The 19,504-nt window shown below is 42.9% G+C and overlaps 2 protein-coding genes across 3 annotated transcripts in view; one reads left to right on the forward strand and one right to left on the reverse strand.

Moving 5' to 3' along the window:
• Nucleotides 1–9,704, reverse strand: part of nalcn (sodium leak channel, non-selective) — a 73,605-nt gene extending 63,901 nt beyond the window's left edge. Inside the window, exons 1-8 of one of the 2 annotated variants that reach the window (XM_030344173.1) lie at nucleotides 9,582–9,704; nucleotides 6,913–7,036; nucleotides 6,633–6,694; nucleotides 5,661–5,801; nucleotides 5,113–5,295; nucleotides 2,309–2,392; nucleotides 1,800–1,939; nucleotides 816–944 (exon numbers count right to left, since the gene is read on the reverse strand). In XM_030344173.1, coding sequence (XP_030200033.1) covers nucleotides 816–944; nucleotides 1,800–1,939; nucleotides 2,309–2,392; nucleotides 5,113–5,295; nucleotides 5,661–5,801; nucleotides 6,633–6,674 — 719 coding nt within the window. In that variant the 5' untranslated portion in view covers nucleotides 6,675–6,694; nucleotides 6,913–7,036; nucleotides 9,582–9,704. The remainder of the gene's footprint in view (nucleotides 1–815; nucleotides 945–1,799; nucleotides 1,940–2,308; nucleotides 2,393–5,112; nucleotides 5,296–5,660; nucleotides 5,802–6,632; nucleotides 6,695–6,912; nucleotides 7,037–9,581) is intronic. The other variant, XM_030344174.1, reaches the window with a different exon arrangement.
• Nucleotides 9,705–10,594: 890 nt separating this feature from the next.
• The window catches only part of itgbl1 (integrin, beta-like 1), a 38,056-nt gene continuing 29,146 nt past the window's right edge, over nucleotides 10,595–19,504 (forward strand). The window contains exons 1-2 of the mRNA XM_030344117.1: nucleotides 10,595–10,904; nucleotides 13,240–13,436. Coding sequence (XP_030199977.1) covers nucleotides 10,813–10,904; nucleotides 13,240–13,436 — 289 coding nt within the window. The 5' untranslated portion in view covers nucleotides 10,595–10,812. The remainder of the gene's footprint in view (nucleotides 10,905–13,239; nucleotides 13,437–19,504) is intronic.

Consider the following 19,504-nt stretch of genomic DNA (forward strand, 5'->3'; position numbering starts at 1 on the left):
GGACCGACGGCTGCGCTATCTGTCGTGATGGTGAAGGGTGGGGGAGTGCAGTGTCCGTGGGGTATTGACATCGACTGCCAAACGGATGTCAGAGACTGATTGGGGAGCAGGGTTATTGAACACACTATACGCTTTAAAGCCACCACAAAGCTCAGATGTATGTGAGTGTTAATTATTTTCCACTGTTCATTTGCTTTGTCAATTGGCTACTGCTCTTTTGATTAACACATTCTCAAGCAAACATCATAGCCTCCATTCATAAGGGCTGGCCAGAGCATGCATGCTACCGCACATTCACGGAGGTCCACGCCATGAATAATATCCGAAGGGATTCTTTTAGGAATAATTACTGGATTAGAAATCGAGAAATACTTGAAGAGGTTTCATGTGCTAATATTTCAAGAACATATATACATACAAATAAAATAAAAAATCAGCATCTTTTTTTTTATTGTATGACCGTTTTGTATTCATGGTTTGCCATTGATTAAATGTGTATCTTGTGATCAAAATGTATATGTGATTTATTTGCCAGTCATAAAAATGAGTCCTTAATTAAAAATTGTTAATGCAATAATAAGCATCAACTAACAATTAACTAAAAGTTAATTAACAGTTCACCAATGGTCCTCAAATCATTGACTAATTGTGTTCATGTTTATTTATTTCATGTTATCTTATGTAACAGTGTTCAAGTTAACCAAGATTTTAATGAGTATATTGTTAAATAGTTAGGGTTAGGGTTAGGTCTAGGGTTGAACTTAGGGTTAGGGTGAGTGGGTTATGGTAACATGGTACCAAGGTGAGCTGTTTACCCTTCCGTTGTGTCGTTGGTAACACAGTGGTGGTTGAACGTTCCGAACATTTGAACACCCAGAATTCCATAAAGCAGGAGAAAGAAGAGCAAGAAGATGGACACACTCCAAATCTGCTCTCCGGATCGCCTGAAGAGGGAGAGAGACATTGAGAAGCAAAGAAGAGGCTTTGAGGTGGGGTCAATATGCTAAGTATCAGGATCTAAGAACGTTAAAGAAACGTAACATTACACAAAGGGATGTAGCCAATACACATCTATCGATACTGTGTCAGGAAAATGTCAAAAAGTATATCAAAGTCACAATGTGTAAGATTGAGCACATCTCAGTTAGTTGGCGTGAGGCTTCTGTCCCTAACTGGCTGTGCAACTGTGTGACACAAACAGCATAGCACGGAAGGCTTAGGCTTGAATGGGAGGGGTTTTGGGAGTGGCAATACTACCATTTCTGTAAAAACATTCGTTCAACATTTCTAATGTGTCTTATATAGGATGTTATTTTATAATACAATTCTAAAAACCAATATTGATCAGCATTGACTACAGATAAGTCCAGGTTATTTAAAGCAACACGCTATTTCAAGTGCTACACATTGCAACTTTAATATACATCTCATATTCGGCTTATGTCGAAGAACTTTAGGGCGTTGGTCTGAATCGCCGTTTTGTGTAGTTTGTGTTGAAATTCCAAAACAACATATTTTCACCCACTTGCCTACATAGCCAGTAGAGAACATAGAATCCACCTATTAAATCAGCTTGAAAGAATATCGATTGATAAATTACGGATTTCTGTACGGCATCACTTTATGCAACTTATCCAATGGATAATCATGGAAGTCAGGCATGCCTTGAATCCTTTGCTTTACGTTTGCTGTGTCTCAAAACTTTCTGTAACCATTTCTAAAATTCACGGACAATTAAGTTGCATCCATTTTTCATCCGACCCTAGAGCATAAATAAGCAAATGAAGGCCTTTTTTTACTTGAGGATATTTGTGATGCGTGAGCGAGGAAGCTCAAAGCGAAAGTAGATCCTGAACGCCCGTATCATGATGAGTGCTCTGGGAATTCTCAGCATTCCCCAGGGAGACATCTGATCGACGAGCTCCGCAATCTCAAACACCTGTGAGAGGGGGAGAGAGCGAGGGAGAGAGAACGAAGATTGATGAGCAAGGGAATTTCTGAAACAAACTTGCGCTACAATGGCGAAGTGAAGGGCAGTGACAACAGGGAATAGATGCAATAAAATCCGCTACCGGGTTACACATGAGAGGAGAGGGTAGGGTGCTCAAAACCCTGCCATGGGGTTCGATATTTGACTGTGTCATTCTCCTTAATGGCAAATGTCTGAAGTGTCCCTGCAAGTCACTTTGTGTAAAAGCTTCTGGCAAATGACTGAAATGGCTTTGTTTATGCATCTTATTTCCAGGTAAGTAGCTGAATGAAAGTGTCCTCTAGTCTAAACGACTCAATAATAAAAAAAAGTATATACCTGCAACACCAGGGACACCCAGATGAAGAAGACCATGAATCCGTCAAACATGCACCAACGATCTTTCCCATAGGAGTTGTCGCCCTATAGACACACACAGACACGTGGAGGCGAAGGGCGGGACGAGGGACACAGAAGGAAAATGGAAAGGGATAAAAAGAAGATGTGGAATTGGTTCAATATAGCAATTCAAACGCATTACACACATAACCTAATTTTACCAAGTTATATATAGAAATGTTTCAGTTATATAACTATGATTGGGTTCACCTCAGATTCTGAAAAATAAACAATTTGAATGTTTGTTTCTAAAAACATAATTTATATATATAAAATAATTTATTTAACTTTAACCTCAAAAACACCTCATTTGCAAAATACATGGTCCTCAGACACCCACCTTCTGAGCTCGAAAAGCAAAAGAAGAGAGCAACAACTAGGAGCACAACAAATGAGATGTAAGAACTGCATGTGAGATGAAGGTGGACATATTTTGCTAAATACTCAACAACACCACACATAAAAAAAAATACGAAAACATTGTCTAAATGGCTTACACGCCGAACAATGATTTCAGAGCCAGCCCAATGGCATGTTGATAGAACAGACACGTAATGATTAAACGGCTGAGCCACGAACAAACTGAAATACCATGGGGCCAACAAACATGGACATGCTTAATTAGCACCTAAGAGGTCTATCCGGACCTCTTCAAGGGTCGCTCTTCACTGGCTGAAAGTCTGCAAATAGACGGGTATTATCTGGAACACTTAAGGCAAAAGGTTGCCTTTTGATTCACCCCAACGAGCACAGAATAATGCATTGCAATGAATGGCACTGCATCGAGAAGTCGGCTTTGCACAGTGAATGGCTTGTTTATCTGTATTAAGGGAGATGGTAAATTGCTCATTGTGGTACACAACTGCTTCCGGAAAAGGTGTTTTATCAGAAATAGATAAATAATAGTACACCAGTTGTACAATTTGTGTGTGTGTGTGTGTGTGTGTGTATGTGTGTGTGTGCTTGCGTGCGTGTGTGCATGCGTTTGTGCATGTGTGTTTGTGTGTCTGGTCTGTGTGTTTGTGTTTGTGCTAGAGATTGTTGCTTGCGTCATCCGCGACATTGTGACTTATGTCAATAATATGAATGATGACGCCCTCAAAGTAAAACCATCAATCATATCGATAACGTGAATAATGGTGTGCATTGGGAGTAACCTCAAGCTGATACTATTATTTTTATGAATGATTCGGCCTCGGGGTAGTACATGCATTGTTCGAATAAATAAAAGAAACTTGGCCGCCACGGACGACCGCCATCATGCCATTAAATAACAGCTGCGGTATGAAGGGATCTCTTTGAAGCAACAAATGGGTTTTCATTTACTTGAAAATACCTCATGCACAATCGTCTAGAGCTGTGCGGTTTTCAATGAATAATGATTTGCAAATATGCAACAAAACGATCATCAGTTTATCATTTTGTTGCATATTTGACACCTAATATTGCATAACATTTACGCAACTGATTTGCCTGATGGGACAAAACTCAACCTAAACACAGTTTGGATCGATGTTATATGGCAAGCTAGCGAAAGAGGAATGAGGTCTGTGTTTATTGAATGTGAGGCGCAAAGTAAACATATCTGAGACATGCTTGCAATTTACTGAACTACAACCTGAAAAAGCCTTTATATCTTTCCACATACTGATTTATTTCAGACAAAGAAGTGTGGTCTTTATATTTTAGGTTAGGTCAATTCCACAACTGATAAGCCATCGCTAGTGCGAGAACCAGCACAAACTATCCAAACCAAAAAATGATATGAAGCAAATGCAATAAACATAAATTGTCAAGTTGTGCCTGATGTTGGATTAAGAAGCATGTTTGAAAATATTATTTTTTTCAGTGGCTTATCACCAAGGTTACACTGATCTCAAACGCTATCATCATGTAAATATCTTGTTTACATCCAAGCGTGGACTACAACTTTTGTAATCAACAGACGACTACCATAATACAACCAATGTATAAGTAATTTGTTGAACTCAGCCATAATTACAATTAAGCAAAGAGCATTTTAATTATCACGCTTACATTACATCGAAGCAATACGCTCTCCAACTTAAAGAGAATCCTGTCGTCTGCTCGATATAAGAGGTAGTATCGACCCCCGAAATAAACAAAAGGCAGAAATGTTTTTCAAATTACACTGCTGTTTCCCGAACTGGACAAAGATTCAGTGCATGGTGCGGTTCTGCCTATGTGTTCTTGGTATCCTTGATTTACCAATTAGGCTGTCCAAGCCTTCTAGGGCTGTAATTAAGGGTTCTTTATCTGCCAGCTGCCTGGCTGGGGAAGATCCTATTGCACTTGATTTCTTCCATCTGATTCCCACAGTTAAGAGGGGCCACAAGAGACAGCATTATTGAAAAAATAGACAGGCTAGAGTTGACAAAATAAAAAAAAATAAAAAAGAACAATCATGTGATGGAAAGACATGATTTATTATAATTCAATATTGGTATAAAGACGTAGAAGACATAGGGAAAATTTTGAGTTGAGGCTTTTAGGCTTCCAAATTGATTTTCCTAGACTTTGCAAAGTTTGTGCAGCTTTCAAAAGCTTTCGTCACGTGCAGCTACAAAGGACAACAATACAAATCTGAATTCATCAATATGAATTATTCCTTATTATTGATACATATTGATTATTGATTCCAAGTCTCTTTACAAATAAATTACAAATAAAAAAAATAAAATTATTTTTCAGACAGTCCCTGGCAGGCCCCCCAGCCCAGCTACCTTGATGATGCCTCGGATGTGCATCTTGGCGATCATCTCTGCCGTGTAGAGGAACATGAGAAGCGTGTCCAGCGTGAAGGTCACATACTGCAGCGGCGGGTAGTGCTCGAACGTCTTGGGCGTGTTCATGCACACCGAGATCACGCTGAGGATGGCGCAGGCGCGCAGCAGCGTGTGCACCCACTGGCAGCGGGCAAGGAGTTGGCGAAGGAGATGAAAGGACCGGGTGTTGGAGGGGAGAGATAATGGGTTGGTATTCAGGAGAAAAGAGAGGGATTGGAGGAGGGAAAAACTTGCTAAACTGCTTTGCTTGACGGCATATTTGTTTTTGGACATTTCATTAAATGTGAGATTTCTAAGAGCACACACTTGTTTGTGTACTTACAAGCCTATTACCGACTAATTCAGTTCCACTGTCTCGCACGGCTGGTCATTCATTAAATTTTCGAGGCAAGTAGATAACAAGGGAGAAAACACACTGAAGTGTGACTTGACTTGAAAGGAGAAAATGGATCGGGCTGACTGAGCACAGCCACCCAACCACTCACTGGCTTGTTGATCCAAAAGATGTCAGCGCTGTCTGCAAGGGTCTCGTCGGGCCCAAAGTCCGTCATGGGCTGGGCCTCGACCCGGGAGCTCTGTTTCCTCTTCAGCATGCTGGGGCTAGCCGTGCTATACAGAGAGTGGATCTGACCGAGGGGGAGAAGAGTGGGTGCAACACACACAGTGACCAGGGCTGACAGGAGACACGGGGAACTCTGGCTGCATCCAAGTCCGAGCATTTACATATGCTTATACAGTGAATTCACTAATGTTTACTGTGTGTGGGCGATTCTTTTTTAAAACAAATGTAATCTCGAGCAGAGCCATTAGGCTTGATTTATCTGCAGACACATCGACAAAAACAATTGAACTGTTACTTAAACACTGTTGGAACTGAAGAATGCATGGGCTTTAAAAGCTGGATACAACTGGATAAAGCACTTAGCTTTGGAAAAGGAATCTTGAGTATGTGCATAACGCACAATAAGCGACCCGGACTTGAATGGACCAGAACAGAAGAATAAGTTTTGAGCAAAAAAAGAAAAGAAAAAATAAGAAATGTGTTGCTTTGTTAAATGGCCACCGTGATGAACAACATGGCACACATGAGACACTGAACGAGTGTATTCACGTCGGAACAGCACCAGTAACTTACCACTAGTACATATCATCCATGGGTGTCACCGCATTGAACACAGTGGTGTCAATAGGCTGTGCACAACTGTCGGTACAGTATGTGTAATTGAGTTTAACGTTGGTGTTATGTTGTGTTTTCCCCTGCACATAGGTGCAGGGGTGAGGGTCATTATTTGGATGGGAGTGTGCAAAGCAAACCTTTGCTGATGCTTTTGTATGTGTGTGCACTTGTTTGCATGTGAGCTTGTGTGTGTCAAGCTCACAAACCAAAAGTAGGGGCAGCTTTAACAGAAGAAAAAGAAGAAGAAATGACACCTTCAATGGAGACAAAGCGCACATACCAAAGGGAAAAGTAAAGCTGAAATTGCTCCACCACTGCACATAACATGCGATCAGGCATACCCTGTAAATAACACACGACAGTTAGTCAACATCATGGCATATATGGTTTACAATACACTACCAACATCTACAGTATGCTCATATAGACAGGAATGCCCACCATGTCTGACACCGAGGCATATATGCGACACGTTCTGTGAGTGAGTGACTGAGTGAGTGAATAAGGTGTCGTGGGAAAAAAAATGGATGAGCTTCAGAGAAAGGGATCACATGACTCACTGTGAGGCTCCTCATTGGTGCGTTCATCCCCAGAGTCACAGAGGCCAACCAGAGAGAGAAAGATATGGAGAGAAAGACAGCGAGAGAGCGAACCAAAGAGTGGAAGATCCTTGGCACAGAGATCCTGTTGTAGTAGTCAGTGAGTGGTAGAAATCAAAACAGTATTGAAAAGGGGAGGAGAAAGAGAGGTGACAAGTACAAAAATACAAAACATTAGTCTATAATATACCAGTAGCAGCCCAACAATAATGCAGATAAATGTATTAGGGTATTTATCAATGATATTATGAATACATAATGAGTTTTATAAACTTATTTTCCCTAACTTTCTACTATAGTGTTCCTACAACAGCTACAAATCATGGCATTACAGATTTGAAATATCAGGCAGACAGATTCCACTTTGAAAATTGGGGCAATTCACTCCTCTAGACTCCTCCAATGTACTCACAACTTATTTCAACCTAGGCATCATTTAGGTAAGCTCAGAAGAATACCATATTTTGAGGTGCATTTGTAAATGTCCAATTCTGTACAAGCCCATTTGATTCCAGCACAAAACCTGGCAGGATCAGAACAACGTGTTAAGACAGACAACCTGAGAGACCAAGCTTAACAGCTTTGCCCTTTCTCTATCATTCTCTGCCCCCCGCAAGAAAAGGAACTGTCCTACAGGCTGCAAGCTTCGTGTAGTCAGAAGCAATTTGCAATGTAATTGCTACACTTTGCATATGCTGGTAGGGAATTGAAGCAGAGTGAAAACAAAATTACAGGGTGTAAGTGCTATAATGTGGGTGTAAGATGGCAAAGACTGCAATTATTTTCCCATTTGGAGAGAGGACATATTCCTCGCGGGCAGGATGCAATCACTGGGCAGATTAATTGTAACTTTGAATATCTGCTAGCTTTGAAAAAAACGATCTGATACTTTGTCAAACTTTCTTAGTAGGAGTTTATTTAGCACTCAAGATGTATAACATAGCTGTAGCTGTCAAATTATAATGGAGTAATCAGTGGACTAGAAAAAGCTAGTTTAAAACAAGGACCACGGGCAGAACACGGCCCATCACAGCGTTTCAAATGGCAATTATTCTAATAAACTCAAAGATACGTCAACAGAGTATTGAACAAATCAACATGGTGTATTTAATGCACACACACAAAAAAACTGTAGTATATGTCACTGAGTAGTAATGAGCAGATTGTACCAATTAAGTGACATATGCGCATGTGTGTGTGCATGTGTGCGCGTGCGTGTGTGTGTGTGTGTGTGAGATATGTGTTTCTAATGTAGTTTGGGTGAATGCCGGGCAAGAGAGCAAGCAGGCCTTGGTGAATGCTTTGTATATCCAGTAAGAGGAGGGTCGGACTGAACCCCAATGTGTTTGTGTAATTTGGCTGGGATGTGAATAGCCCTGGGCTACAGTATAGGAATATAACCTACCACAGACCAACTGAATAATTAACAACACATTGAGAAATCACACCCAGTACAATGGTGCCTTTAATATATGGAGGCCTATGCAGACTGCCCAGAAACAGGATTACTGTGTAATTATAAACACAATTATTACCCTGCCTCTAACATTAGCACAAGTAAGTTTGCTAATAAACACAAACATGAAAAAAACATTTGAATAATTAAACACCTTCACAATGCACGGACTGGAGTAAACCAGCAATAATAAGGCTGCATTAACCCCATGAATCAATCAAAAAAGTTTTTCCCTGCTGTACATGACTGAAGTGACATTGCCACGCAATAAGACCCACATTCGTGGTATGGACAAGTTGAGCCTGGATTCGAAAAGTCATGCCAGAGGACCAAACTTATTATTTTTGCTTGGCAATAATATCCATTCAATGATAACTGTGTGAATGGCTGAATTACTTTGGCCATTACGTAGCATAGTGAATTATGTCCACCTATCCACATTAGTAATGGACATACGACTGATGCCTAGATTATGTTAAAACATCTGATCTGGTATTTGTAGGTGCAAGCGCTAAAAATGTAGTGTTTGTAAAACAAAACATCTAACTTGCAAGGTGAGCCAGCCTTCACTATTAAAGCACAATGCACATGTGTCACATCATCTGTACAGGGCCTGGTGCCGGCCTAAACAAGGCAAGGCCTTCAGCACCATGAGAAAGCATCATCTCATCTTCATGTTGTATCCAGAAGAAAATATGCGACGCAAAAAGGACATTCATAACACGACGTCATTCACAAACCCAGCGAAACAACACCTAATTTAAGAGACCCCTTGCTCGTCCGTATGCTTATAGATAAACGGACACCATCGACAGAACCACGGTTACTATGGAAACGGATGGGAGCTAAGTCACCAGGCTACATCGAAGATAAACACGCAGAAGGACACCTCGTATGTTGACAGTAGGCTAGCCGATCCCTCAACGTCTCCACGATAACGCTTCGTAACCTTGCATTAGTATAACGTGACCCTCCGAACATTAACAGTAGGAGGATGTTTGGCAAGGCCTACTAGAAACAGCAGCGGGTAGCCCCGCACTACACGTATCACTTCCTGGATAACACCAGCACCCGGGAAACGAGCGTCTCGCGCATCCGCGAGAGAAACACGTTCGCTTGAGCAAAATAACAGGAAGGGCGAAGGGTCGTATTCGAAATATATTGTAACACTTACGTGAGCTATTGGTCCCCTGTTGTTGTTTTTTTTGTCGTCCTGCCCATGACATCAGCTGTTTTCCGGGGTATTATAATCATGGAGGTGTGCGGCGGGAGCGCGCGAGCCGCATTCACATCAGCACCAAGCCCAGCAGATGCAGTTGTAGCGCGCGTCCACGACAGTAGCTTATGATGATACATGGGAAGAAATGCCATGTTTTTTTTACCTAATGAGAAATGCCAATGTTTGTTTTATCATTAGAGCTGCAACTTATTCAGAACATAATGTTGTTGTTTTTTATAGCGGAAATTATACTTTTTAAATAGAATAAATGGATGGGGACATCTCTCTGTCTTCTCAATGTGCATACCAAAAAACTGTAGGGCTACACTAGATTATTGATTATCTTAGGCTATTAATTGGTTAAGTTATTAGCCTATAGAAATATGTCAACATGACTAGAAATACTTCTTGCAAGATGTAAGCTACTTACAATTCTCAATCAAGTATTTTACAATCATCATCTAAATAAAAGACAAGAAACCACGCATTTGTGTGTAGACTGTTGCATTTATCAGTGCCCAGTTCCACCCATTAGATGTGAAAAGTGAGCTTACTAATAATTATGAAAATATAATAATTAGAATGATAACTTATAAAGCATTAGCTGATAGTACTGACATTTCATTACTTCTTTGGAAATGATTAACTTGCAGTTATATACTGCATATTGAAACATACAGCTTGCAAATCCACAGCAAATATTTTCTTTCACTTTTAATGAACCACGGTGGTGGTTGTTTCATCTAACTGTTCCCAAGTGTTTGAAGTGGTATCCCCTTATAAAAATAGTTTGCACATATAAAAAAAGGGAAAGGCCAAACTCAAGTCATAAATAAATACAATTTTATATAAGAAAAGAAACCTCAACAGAAACATTTGTCTGTTTTCAATCAGTTCTCCAACTGGTGACTAAACTTTTGGTTCTGGCAGGTTCCCTTTCCCACTCCCAGCCCAGGACTCTTGTCTTAGAGTCAGAGCTAATCAAAGGCACTTGTACGGAGCACACTGCCGACCTCTTGTAGGCTTTAGGCCAGATTCAGCCAGTTTTTTTCTTTCCTCTCTTCTCCTTTCCTTCTATACCCTTCCTATTCCCTCACACCCTCTTTCTCCCTGTCTGCTTAGAGAAGAAAAAAATTGAGGGAATTCCATCAAGTCATTTGACTTGAGGTTTTCTGTGGGATTAACCATGCACAGCGGGGCTTTGGTACAGTCCATGTTTGTTCCTCTGCTGCTGATTCTACTGTCCGGTGTCGAGGACAGTTTGCTGCAATCTTTGAGGTGGGTTTTCACTTGTTTCGCATTTGCTTTTATTTTCCCTTGTCTCCTCGGGGAAGAAGCAGTAGAGAATGGACGAAAGACAGAACGAAAGGAAGGGGTGAGAGGTACAGAGCTCCGCTGTCAAGGGGAAACTTTTAGAGAGGAAAATGTGGTCAAACATTTGACTGTAGGTTGTTCTTTGTTGTGCTATTTCTCTGCGTGGCTTTGCCTGTCGGCTTTCAAATGACTGCAACTGCAGAGAGGAAAATGAATGTGCTTTAACGATCCTATAGGAGGGCATAAAGCAACCCAAAAAAGAGAAAGATTCAAGGGTATTCGTTCAAATAGTACATCAATGCATACCTGCATCTGTTGTATACATGTGTATTCCTGCAAATTGTGTGAAAGATGACCAAATAAATTTGGACAAAAGTGTAATACAAAGGAGTTATGTGTCAGATTCCTCCGACGTTTGTTTTATAAACCTAAACATAGAGTGTGAGATCTGCAATCTGATGCAGGGCGTGTAAACTTTACTCAGCTGCAGTAAGGCACAGTTTACTGAAAGCAGGTGCACGGGTTCACGGATGGCGCAGGGGTCTGTGTTGAATAGACCTCCGTTTTGGTGTTGGAAAGGACAATGCGGCTGAACCAACATGTATTGTTCCACTGACAGGCAGACAGCTCCTGGGAAGCCAGGTGAGATGGTGAGAGGCTCTGTGTGCACTCAGGCGCAACTCAAACCCTGTTTGTTCACTAATTAACTTACAAAAACCGCCTGACAGAGGGAGAAAAAAGGGTAGGTGTGTGTGTAGGTGTTTGCTATTACATGAAGTTAGCTTCACAGGCTAGGACTCCACACTGGATTTGGTCCTTTTTCAAAAAAAGAGCTCCACTGATTCCCAAACAGGAAAGCAGGCCTGGGTAGGAATAGAAAGGAATGTCAGAAGGCAACCAAATGAAACAAATCTCGCTGAGTGAGCCCTTGGAGTAAAAACAAAGCAGCAGAAACAGCTGCGGGAATAGGCTCAGGCGATCGTGCTCTCTTTGATTTATTACCATGATGCTTTACTCTCCATTTTGTTCCCACCTTACTTTGAAATGTTCTTCATTTTTTGTTGACGTAGAGAACACAGCATTTTTGTACAGTGTATTTCTTGGTCTTTATTTTATGTTTTTCACACTTTACATTCTTAACCATGGTTACAGTTGCATGCAACAAATCAATTTATCAGTTTCTCTCTGAAATATTTTTGTTTTCTCTGTTTACCAATGCAATTCATACATTCTGGAAACTGTAAAATATCAACCAATTAAGTAATGACGGCAAGGTTTATATGAGGTCCCACCCCCTGAATACATCAGTATACCATGCATTAGTATATCAGTGGCCTTGGAAAGCTTTGGACAAATGTATTCATGAGATCGAGATTATCTTCCTAAGCAGGATGCTAAACCTCCAGAGAAAGAGAGAGAAAACAGAGCAAGAGGGGACAGAGGGAACGTCTGGTTGTAATTACAGTGGTAAAACTTTACTCCCAGGTCACCTTGAACCTATACCGACTCTATAGGAGGAACTTTCAAAGGAAAGAAAATAGAGAAGTTCACGTGATTGGTCCATTTTTATAGTCTCATGTGGGACAATCTTTATTCATCAGCAAATACAAACATTATGGGTTCCATTATTGAAATTGCTCTGTCTGGTGATATAAACGAAAGCCTACAGTCAGCAGACAGAATAGATCAGATGTTGAACTTGGCTATAGGGAGCTAGCACGTGTGCTGCAATTGAAACCGTGCGCTTTGCATTATTTTCTCTTCGTAAACATTCCCACCAGTCATGGCACTGAGCAGGAGTTTTGTATTCCAGTGAAGAGAAAGTTTCGGTTCGAAACAAACTGGAACGACAAATCATTCAGTCACTTCTTATCGATAGGGATCGTAGAGATATGGAGAAATAGACGTGGCTATAGAAGTAGACAAATACTGGCCCATTCCTCTGATTGAAAGTGAGGCAACAAAAACCCATAATATCGGGCTGACTTAATTCTCATTAATTCGTAAGTCTATATGGCACTAGTGGAGGCATTACCACCAGTCTCCATTACGTACGACCGCCTCAAGCTGTGAGCGGGTGCCTGGAACCCTGGTAGGAATTCCCTGCAACACACAGGAACACATTGCAACAAGTACAAAATAAAAATAACATTGCAGCGCTCTGCCTTCCAGCACAAACTTGAAGCAGCTCTGTTGTAATATTTCCTTCTACCTTTCCCTTTGTTGTATGCTGATTGTGTCACATCATCCCTCTCTCTCTCTCTCTCTCTGGCTCTCTCTCTCTCTCTGTTTCTTCCAGTCAGGGTGCATGTCGGTTTTCCACGGAGTCCTCGCAGCGCCGCTGCCGGACCCCCGATGGCAAGATCTGCGGCGGACGGGGGGACTGCGAGTGCGGGGTCTGCGTTTGCAAAGCGACGGAGCCCGGAAAGTTCTTCGGGCCGCGCTGCGAGTGCCACGACTGGTTGTGTGCGACGTACAACGCCAAGGCCTGCAATGGTGCGTGCGATAATGATGTCATGATACACACGCACACACACACACACACACACACACACACACACACACACACACACACACACACACACACACACACACACACACACACACACAGACACACACACAAACACACACACACACGCAGAAGTAGTAAGGGAGAAACCAGGTCAAAGCACGTTCAGGTCCTTTTTTTGTGTTTGCCTTGGCGTTTCTCAACGGAAACTACTAAGAATGGTTGAGTTTCGACGTAGTGGGGAATACTGGCTGTGATATTGAGCAGCCATGTGTGCAGCACAGGCACACGCGGGGCTCCACGTGTTCCGCCCCTGACTGGAATTCAGATCATCTGGTGGTTAGTGAGCAGCCAGTAAGTGATGCAGCAGATCTCCGGGAGGCTGAGGCCGGGCCGGTGTGGCCGAGCTGACAGACCGTCCAGATGCCTTTTTAATGTAGTCCTTCTTCTACTGCCAGGTGTGTGTGGGTGAGCAGGGGGGAAGGGAGCATGATATAAGGTATCTTTAAAGTAAAAAATTTCATCTTTGAAGATTCCACCTCATTATTTTAGTCCTATATGGGCTCTTCTAATGTAATAGAAGAGTGAATCAATCGAATATCAAGACTGGTCGTTTTTTGCTTACCTGCTCCCTCACTTTCTCTCTCTCTCTCTCTAAAGAAAGAGGGAGCGGGGTAAAGAATCCATGAAGCCACTTTGAACCTGCTCTGCCCCACCAAGTCTTACTGACAGCATGTCTCGTAAAACGGCAGACCGCCAGCCTTCAGTAACCCTTAAAACTCAAAAACCCAAGGACACACTGCAAACAGAGAGAAGAGTGTTTGAAGATATATAGATATATAGATATATATATAGATATATAAATATACATAAATATATCGATATGTATACAAATTTGTAAGACTCTTGAAGCAAACCTGGGAGCCTCTTGGGGCACTAGGACCCTCGACAACAAAAGGTGTGTTGCTGTGTTCTTTTTGAATGAAAATCAGTGTGTTGGTGTGAGTGTGTGCTGGCCTGCATGTGTGTGTCTGTGTGTGGGTGTATGCGTGTCTGTGTGTGTGTGTGTGTGTGTGTGTGTGTGTGTGTGTGTGTGTGTGTGTGTTTGTGTGTATTTGCATGTGTGTGTTTGCGCGTGTGTGTGTGTTTTTACGTGTGTGTGTGTGTTTGTGTGTATTTGCATGTGTGTGTATGTGTGTGTTTGTGTGTATTTTTTTGGTGTGTGTCTGTGTTTGTGTGTGTGCGTGGTGTGTGTGTGTGTGTGTGTGTAAGGGAGTGTGTTGGATGTAAGGGGGAGGAGTGATTTATTTGGGCAGACAGGTTGGCTGCTGCGAGCACCTCATTATGGTTCATCGGTCTGGCGAGGAGGAGGCCCTGCTTCGGCCTGATAATGGGGTTTCACTGTTACACACACACACACGCACACACACACGCGCACACACACAGCAAATGGAACGTAAAGACGCATCCAGAGAGGGAAGGCAGACACACATCCCCAATGCATGCACTGCACACTCTCCCATTTGGAAATGTACACCCGCAGCCACAGAATATATTTGTCTGAATCTGAAAGCAGGGGGCATTTTAGCCTCACCCAATCATCCAACCTCCAGCCCAACGGCCCTCCACCCCATTCACCCCTCCACCCACCTCCCTCCCCAGCCCGGCCATCTCCGTGGCCCATGCAGTGCTCACTGGGTCTGCTGTTTGAAAGCGCCAGCCAATTTCTCCCCCTCCAGGAGTCTCTTATCTCCAGCTCTCACAAATGCCCGTTGATAAGATCCTATGGATTTTCCTACTGAGGGCTAAAACTGTGCTGGGTCATTTTTTTTCTTCCAAAGACATCATCTCTGCTGGCATTGAGCTGTTCTTTTAATACGCTCTCTGCTGAGTCTGCCATGCAAGGTTGTATGCAGGTCACATGATGGAAAATGGCATGATGGAAAGATGTGGGAATAAATTTAGGAATGGGAATTTTTGACTAATTGAGGATTACTACTGCACCACTCCAGGTTAATAATGTCATGTCTTATCTCGGTAAACGGGTGTTTGATCTTCCTTGACCAGTCGTGTTGCTTTGGGGTGGGGATGGGTATGCGCACAATTAGCTAACAGCGGACACAAACTAAGCAATAACTTGTAAATGCAACTTTTGCTTTAGCTCCTGGGAAGACGCACTAAAACGTCTGCTCAGGAGACGTTCAATTCAACAAGCTAGATCTGCCAATGTAGAAGTACACTTATTCAATTCCTATTCCGAAATCTCTATCTTGCCACTCGTAAATCACTTTCTCTCAGGTAGAACATCTTGGAACAAATATATTGAATCGTAACATAATCATTGCAATCAGGGTTATGGCCCTTTCAGTTTTTGTTCTCCGGCCCGGGCTCTGTGCCGTCTCCCCCAGAGAGGTTCTGCTATAACATAAGTGCACTGCTGGATCCGAGACTACTATTCCACAAACCAATGTTCTATCCTATGTCTGCTGTGTTAATCCTCCCTGCCCTCTATGCTCCGGGAGAGATATGATTTTGTGTTCATTTTGTTCCACTAAGAAAGGAGAGCCAAGGGTAATGGCTGAGGGTTGCAAAGCACCGAGGGGTATTTGGGCTGTCAAAATGGAAAGATTTCCATTTCAACTGGAAACCCTTTAGATTAAGATTAATCTTTCTCCAATAAGGGGGGGGGCGGGGGGCATTTAATATTTTCCAACAAGCATCCCAGCCTTTTTAATGATTGTATGCTAAACAGACCCTAAATATGCCGTCTGTGTGTGTGTGTGTGTGTGTGTGTGTGTGTGTGTGTGTGTGTGTGTGTGTGTGTGTGTGTGTGTGTGTGTGTGTGTGTGTGTGTGCGTGCGTGCGTGCGTGCGTGCGTGCGTGCGTGCGTGCGTGCGTGCGTGCGTGTGTGTGTGTGGTTGTGTGTCTGTTTGTGTGTGGTTGTGTGTCTGTTTGTGTGTTTGTGGGTGTCTGTCTCTGTGTACACTTTAAGGATCTGCGTTTAGCATCGGGATCTTAAAAAACAAAAGCGACCACCCATTTTTTTCTTCTCTGTCTCTGAGTGAAATAATGACCTCCAGTCACATCTGTTCCCCAGCTGTGCAAAGAACCAAGCTTCTTGTCATTTCAACTGTCCATTGGTGTTTGAATAGGTTGCTGTTGCTTTGTCTGTTTTTTCAGCCTGTTGTCTGCCCGAGAAACAGCCGCCTTCCTGAGACATGGCGCCTCCAGACTCCACAATGCTTTCCTCTGAAAACTGATTTCTGCTCGACAAGATGTCTTTACAGAATACCTTTCTATTATTCCACAACTGAAGGCTGCATGGGGCATTTTTAGTGTCATACCTTCATCAATCACCATTTTCCTCACTCTGAATTTTTCTCTGTCTTTCACTCGTTCTCTCTCCCTCTATTCAATCTGTCTCATCGTGTCTCTGTAAGTGGAAATAGTTGATTTCTTGTTCCCTCGTTCTCTCTCTGATTCTGTGACTGGCCAGGTCCGTTCCCCACTGTTAGATCCTTAACTGGTAGAACACCCAGCACCCTGCAGACAAGCTAAGGAATCGTTATAACCAAGGTGTCCGCCATTCCTGCAATGGTACAGGCGTAGCACCCAAGCTCATTAGAGTTATCACGGCGAGGAATGATTTTAATAGGAGTTTAGTGCCACATATATTTGAGATGCGAATCAAAGTTTCGTCGTGGGTGGAACTTTACTGCCCACTAAACGCTTAAATTGGGGTCAGGTCAAAGTGTCTTCTATCCTGTTCATCGGCAAGCCCTGCTGCTGATGTGTGCACAAAAGCCAACTGTCTCCTGACATTGCAATCTGCTACTTGATGATCTGAGACCACTTGTTCATGTCCGTTTCTTTCTCCACCCGAGCGAAGCACTCGACGGGCCGTGGCACATCACGCTAGAGACCAAACCGTGTCCTTTTGATTTGGATGCGTGGGCTTTGTGTGTGGCTGCACCTCTTTTTTTATGATTATGTTTCCGTCTTGACTTTCTTTCTTCCTCGCACTCCCGCTCTCTCTCTCTCTCTCTCTCTCTCTTTCTCTCTTCCTTTCTCGACACACACACAAACACACATACACACACATATACACACAAAATCTCTCCCTGGTGGTGAGTTTTTCCTCCAAAAGCGATTCAATTTGTAACCATTGCCTCAAGCATCTCTCCCCTTCCAGAGCAAGAGGAAATATTATGTCAACTACACACCTGGGACAGTCAGCTTATGGCCGACGTGGGTTCAAATCGAGCGCTGTCCCCTGTCCTCTCTGACCCAATAATGACTGGCAGCGACTGCCTTCCCAGAGACACCATTACAAGGCATTACGTCAGAACTCTCCCGGCTCTCCTTGTTCTTTTGTTTGCATTTCCTCTGACATGTTGTGATGATGTGCTATAATTCAGATGTGCGGGGCTCTCTAAGAGGTGCCTGTGCCGTGTGAGTCACCTAATGGTCGCAGTGTGGGCTGCAACCATAAAGAATTGCACTCAAGACGGCCCAAGGTGAAATGTGTTTCAGATTGGGCTTGATTATAGTATCCAACAGCCTTATTGCGAAGCCGAAGGGAGCTAGCGCTGCTTACGACCCCCACGTGCACGTGTGGATTGGTGCGGTGACATTCAATATCTGTGCGCATTATTAAAGCTATATGCTTTAAAAGTCTTTTGATATGTGTATAGTGCAGAACCCAGGGAGAAGAGATGAAGGGATGAAAGGCGAATGCTCCCACGCAGAGAGAAGGAGTTATTACCTGGGACAGGTGTCTCCTAGATGTGGCCCGCAGAACAAGAGATGACACGTGCTGTCGTTTCACGCTCCACGAGGCACAAGGCGAAGGCAGGCGAAAGAGGGGAGTCATTACTCACTACAATGGATATCATGTTATGTGAAGAAAATGATCCAAACATTGTAAAAAGGGAAATGTCATTGAGATAGGAAGCCTCCGGGGTAGAAAGATAATTAGCTCTGGGGATTTTATTGAAATTGTATTATTGACAATGTTTTCAAAAGGACCTTTGTGGAGAATGGTGAGGGAGGCTCAGAAGTTTAACATGAATTAATATGTCATTTGTTCAATGTCCTGAAAATGTCTCATGATCAGGGGATTTGAATTATGTAATACGTACTCAGTCAGATTATACTAGTTAGTTAGTCACTGAGCAAACACTTTGAGCCAACGTGAGTTCAGTGAATTCAGATGCAACAAGGAGCTATAGGGGTGAGCTCTCCCTGTGATGGCAGAGCCAGACCTAAATTGTATTCTTTGAATTGTTTTTCTACATGAATTGTTTTTTTTCCGTAACATGGAAACTGGGCCACATTTTAAAAGAAATATCAACCAAGATTCATTAACAGTATGTTCCAGACAAAGGACATATTTACTTGCCTATCTCTCTCTTTCCCTCTAAGTAAACACACACAATGTTTACCACATAGCAGGTGGTGTTGGTGGTGACACCCAGACCCTAGACCCTGAACATTAGCCTGTCGGATGACTCACCGCCCCTCTCCTGCCATCGACGGTTTATCATGGTTACGCTACATCGCCTGTTATTACCGCCACAGCTGCGGGCACCGATTTACCCTCTCCAAACACCCCCATTGGCTGTGGACCGAGAGCCGGTCGTAACTCAATTGGTCCCGGCCGTGTCCGTCAGAGCAGCGTGGGAAGGTCCCAGGCATCCCTGAGCAGTTTTGAGTTATACTGCTCCAGGGGAGGCAACACAGGAAAGACCCGCCGCGTGTGGACGGACAACCCGCTACCAACACACACAGACTCGCCTGCCCACCGGATAAATAGGATCCAATTTATGTGTCAGAATGATTGTGAGGCTGGGATTAATGGGGGCCGGTGGGAGGTGGTGACATTGTAATATCCTGTTGAATTAAGTCGGGGTTTAGAGAGCTAAATCCTGATTTAGGTCTACGCCTCCAATCCCTGGCTTTAGTATGATTTGATTATCATTTCTTATTTATTTTAAATTTCATGTACACTGAACCCAATTTTGGGATTCCCAATTAATTTTTATTCTCTATGGTC

The sequence above is a fragment of the Gadus morhua genome, chromosome 20 (assembly GCF_902167405.1).
Source record: "Gadus morhua chromosome 20, gadMor3.0, whole genome shotgun sequence".
NCBI lineage: Eukaryota > Metazoa > Chordata > Actinopteri > Gadiformes > Gadidae > Gadus > Gadus morhua.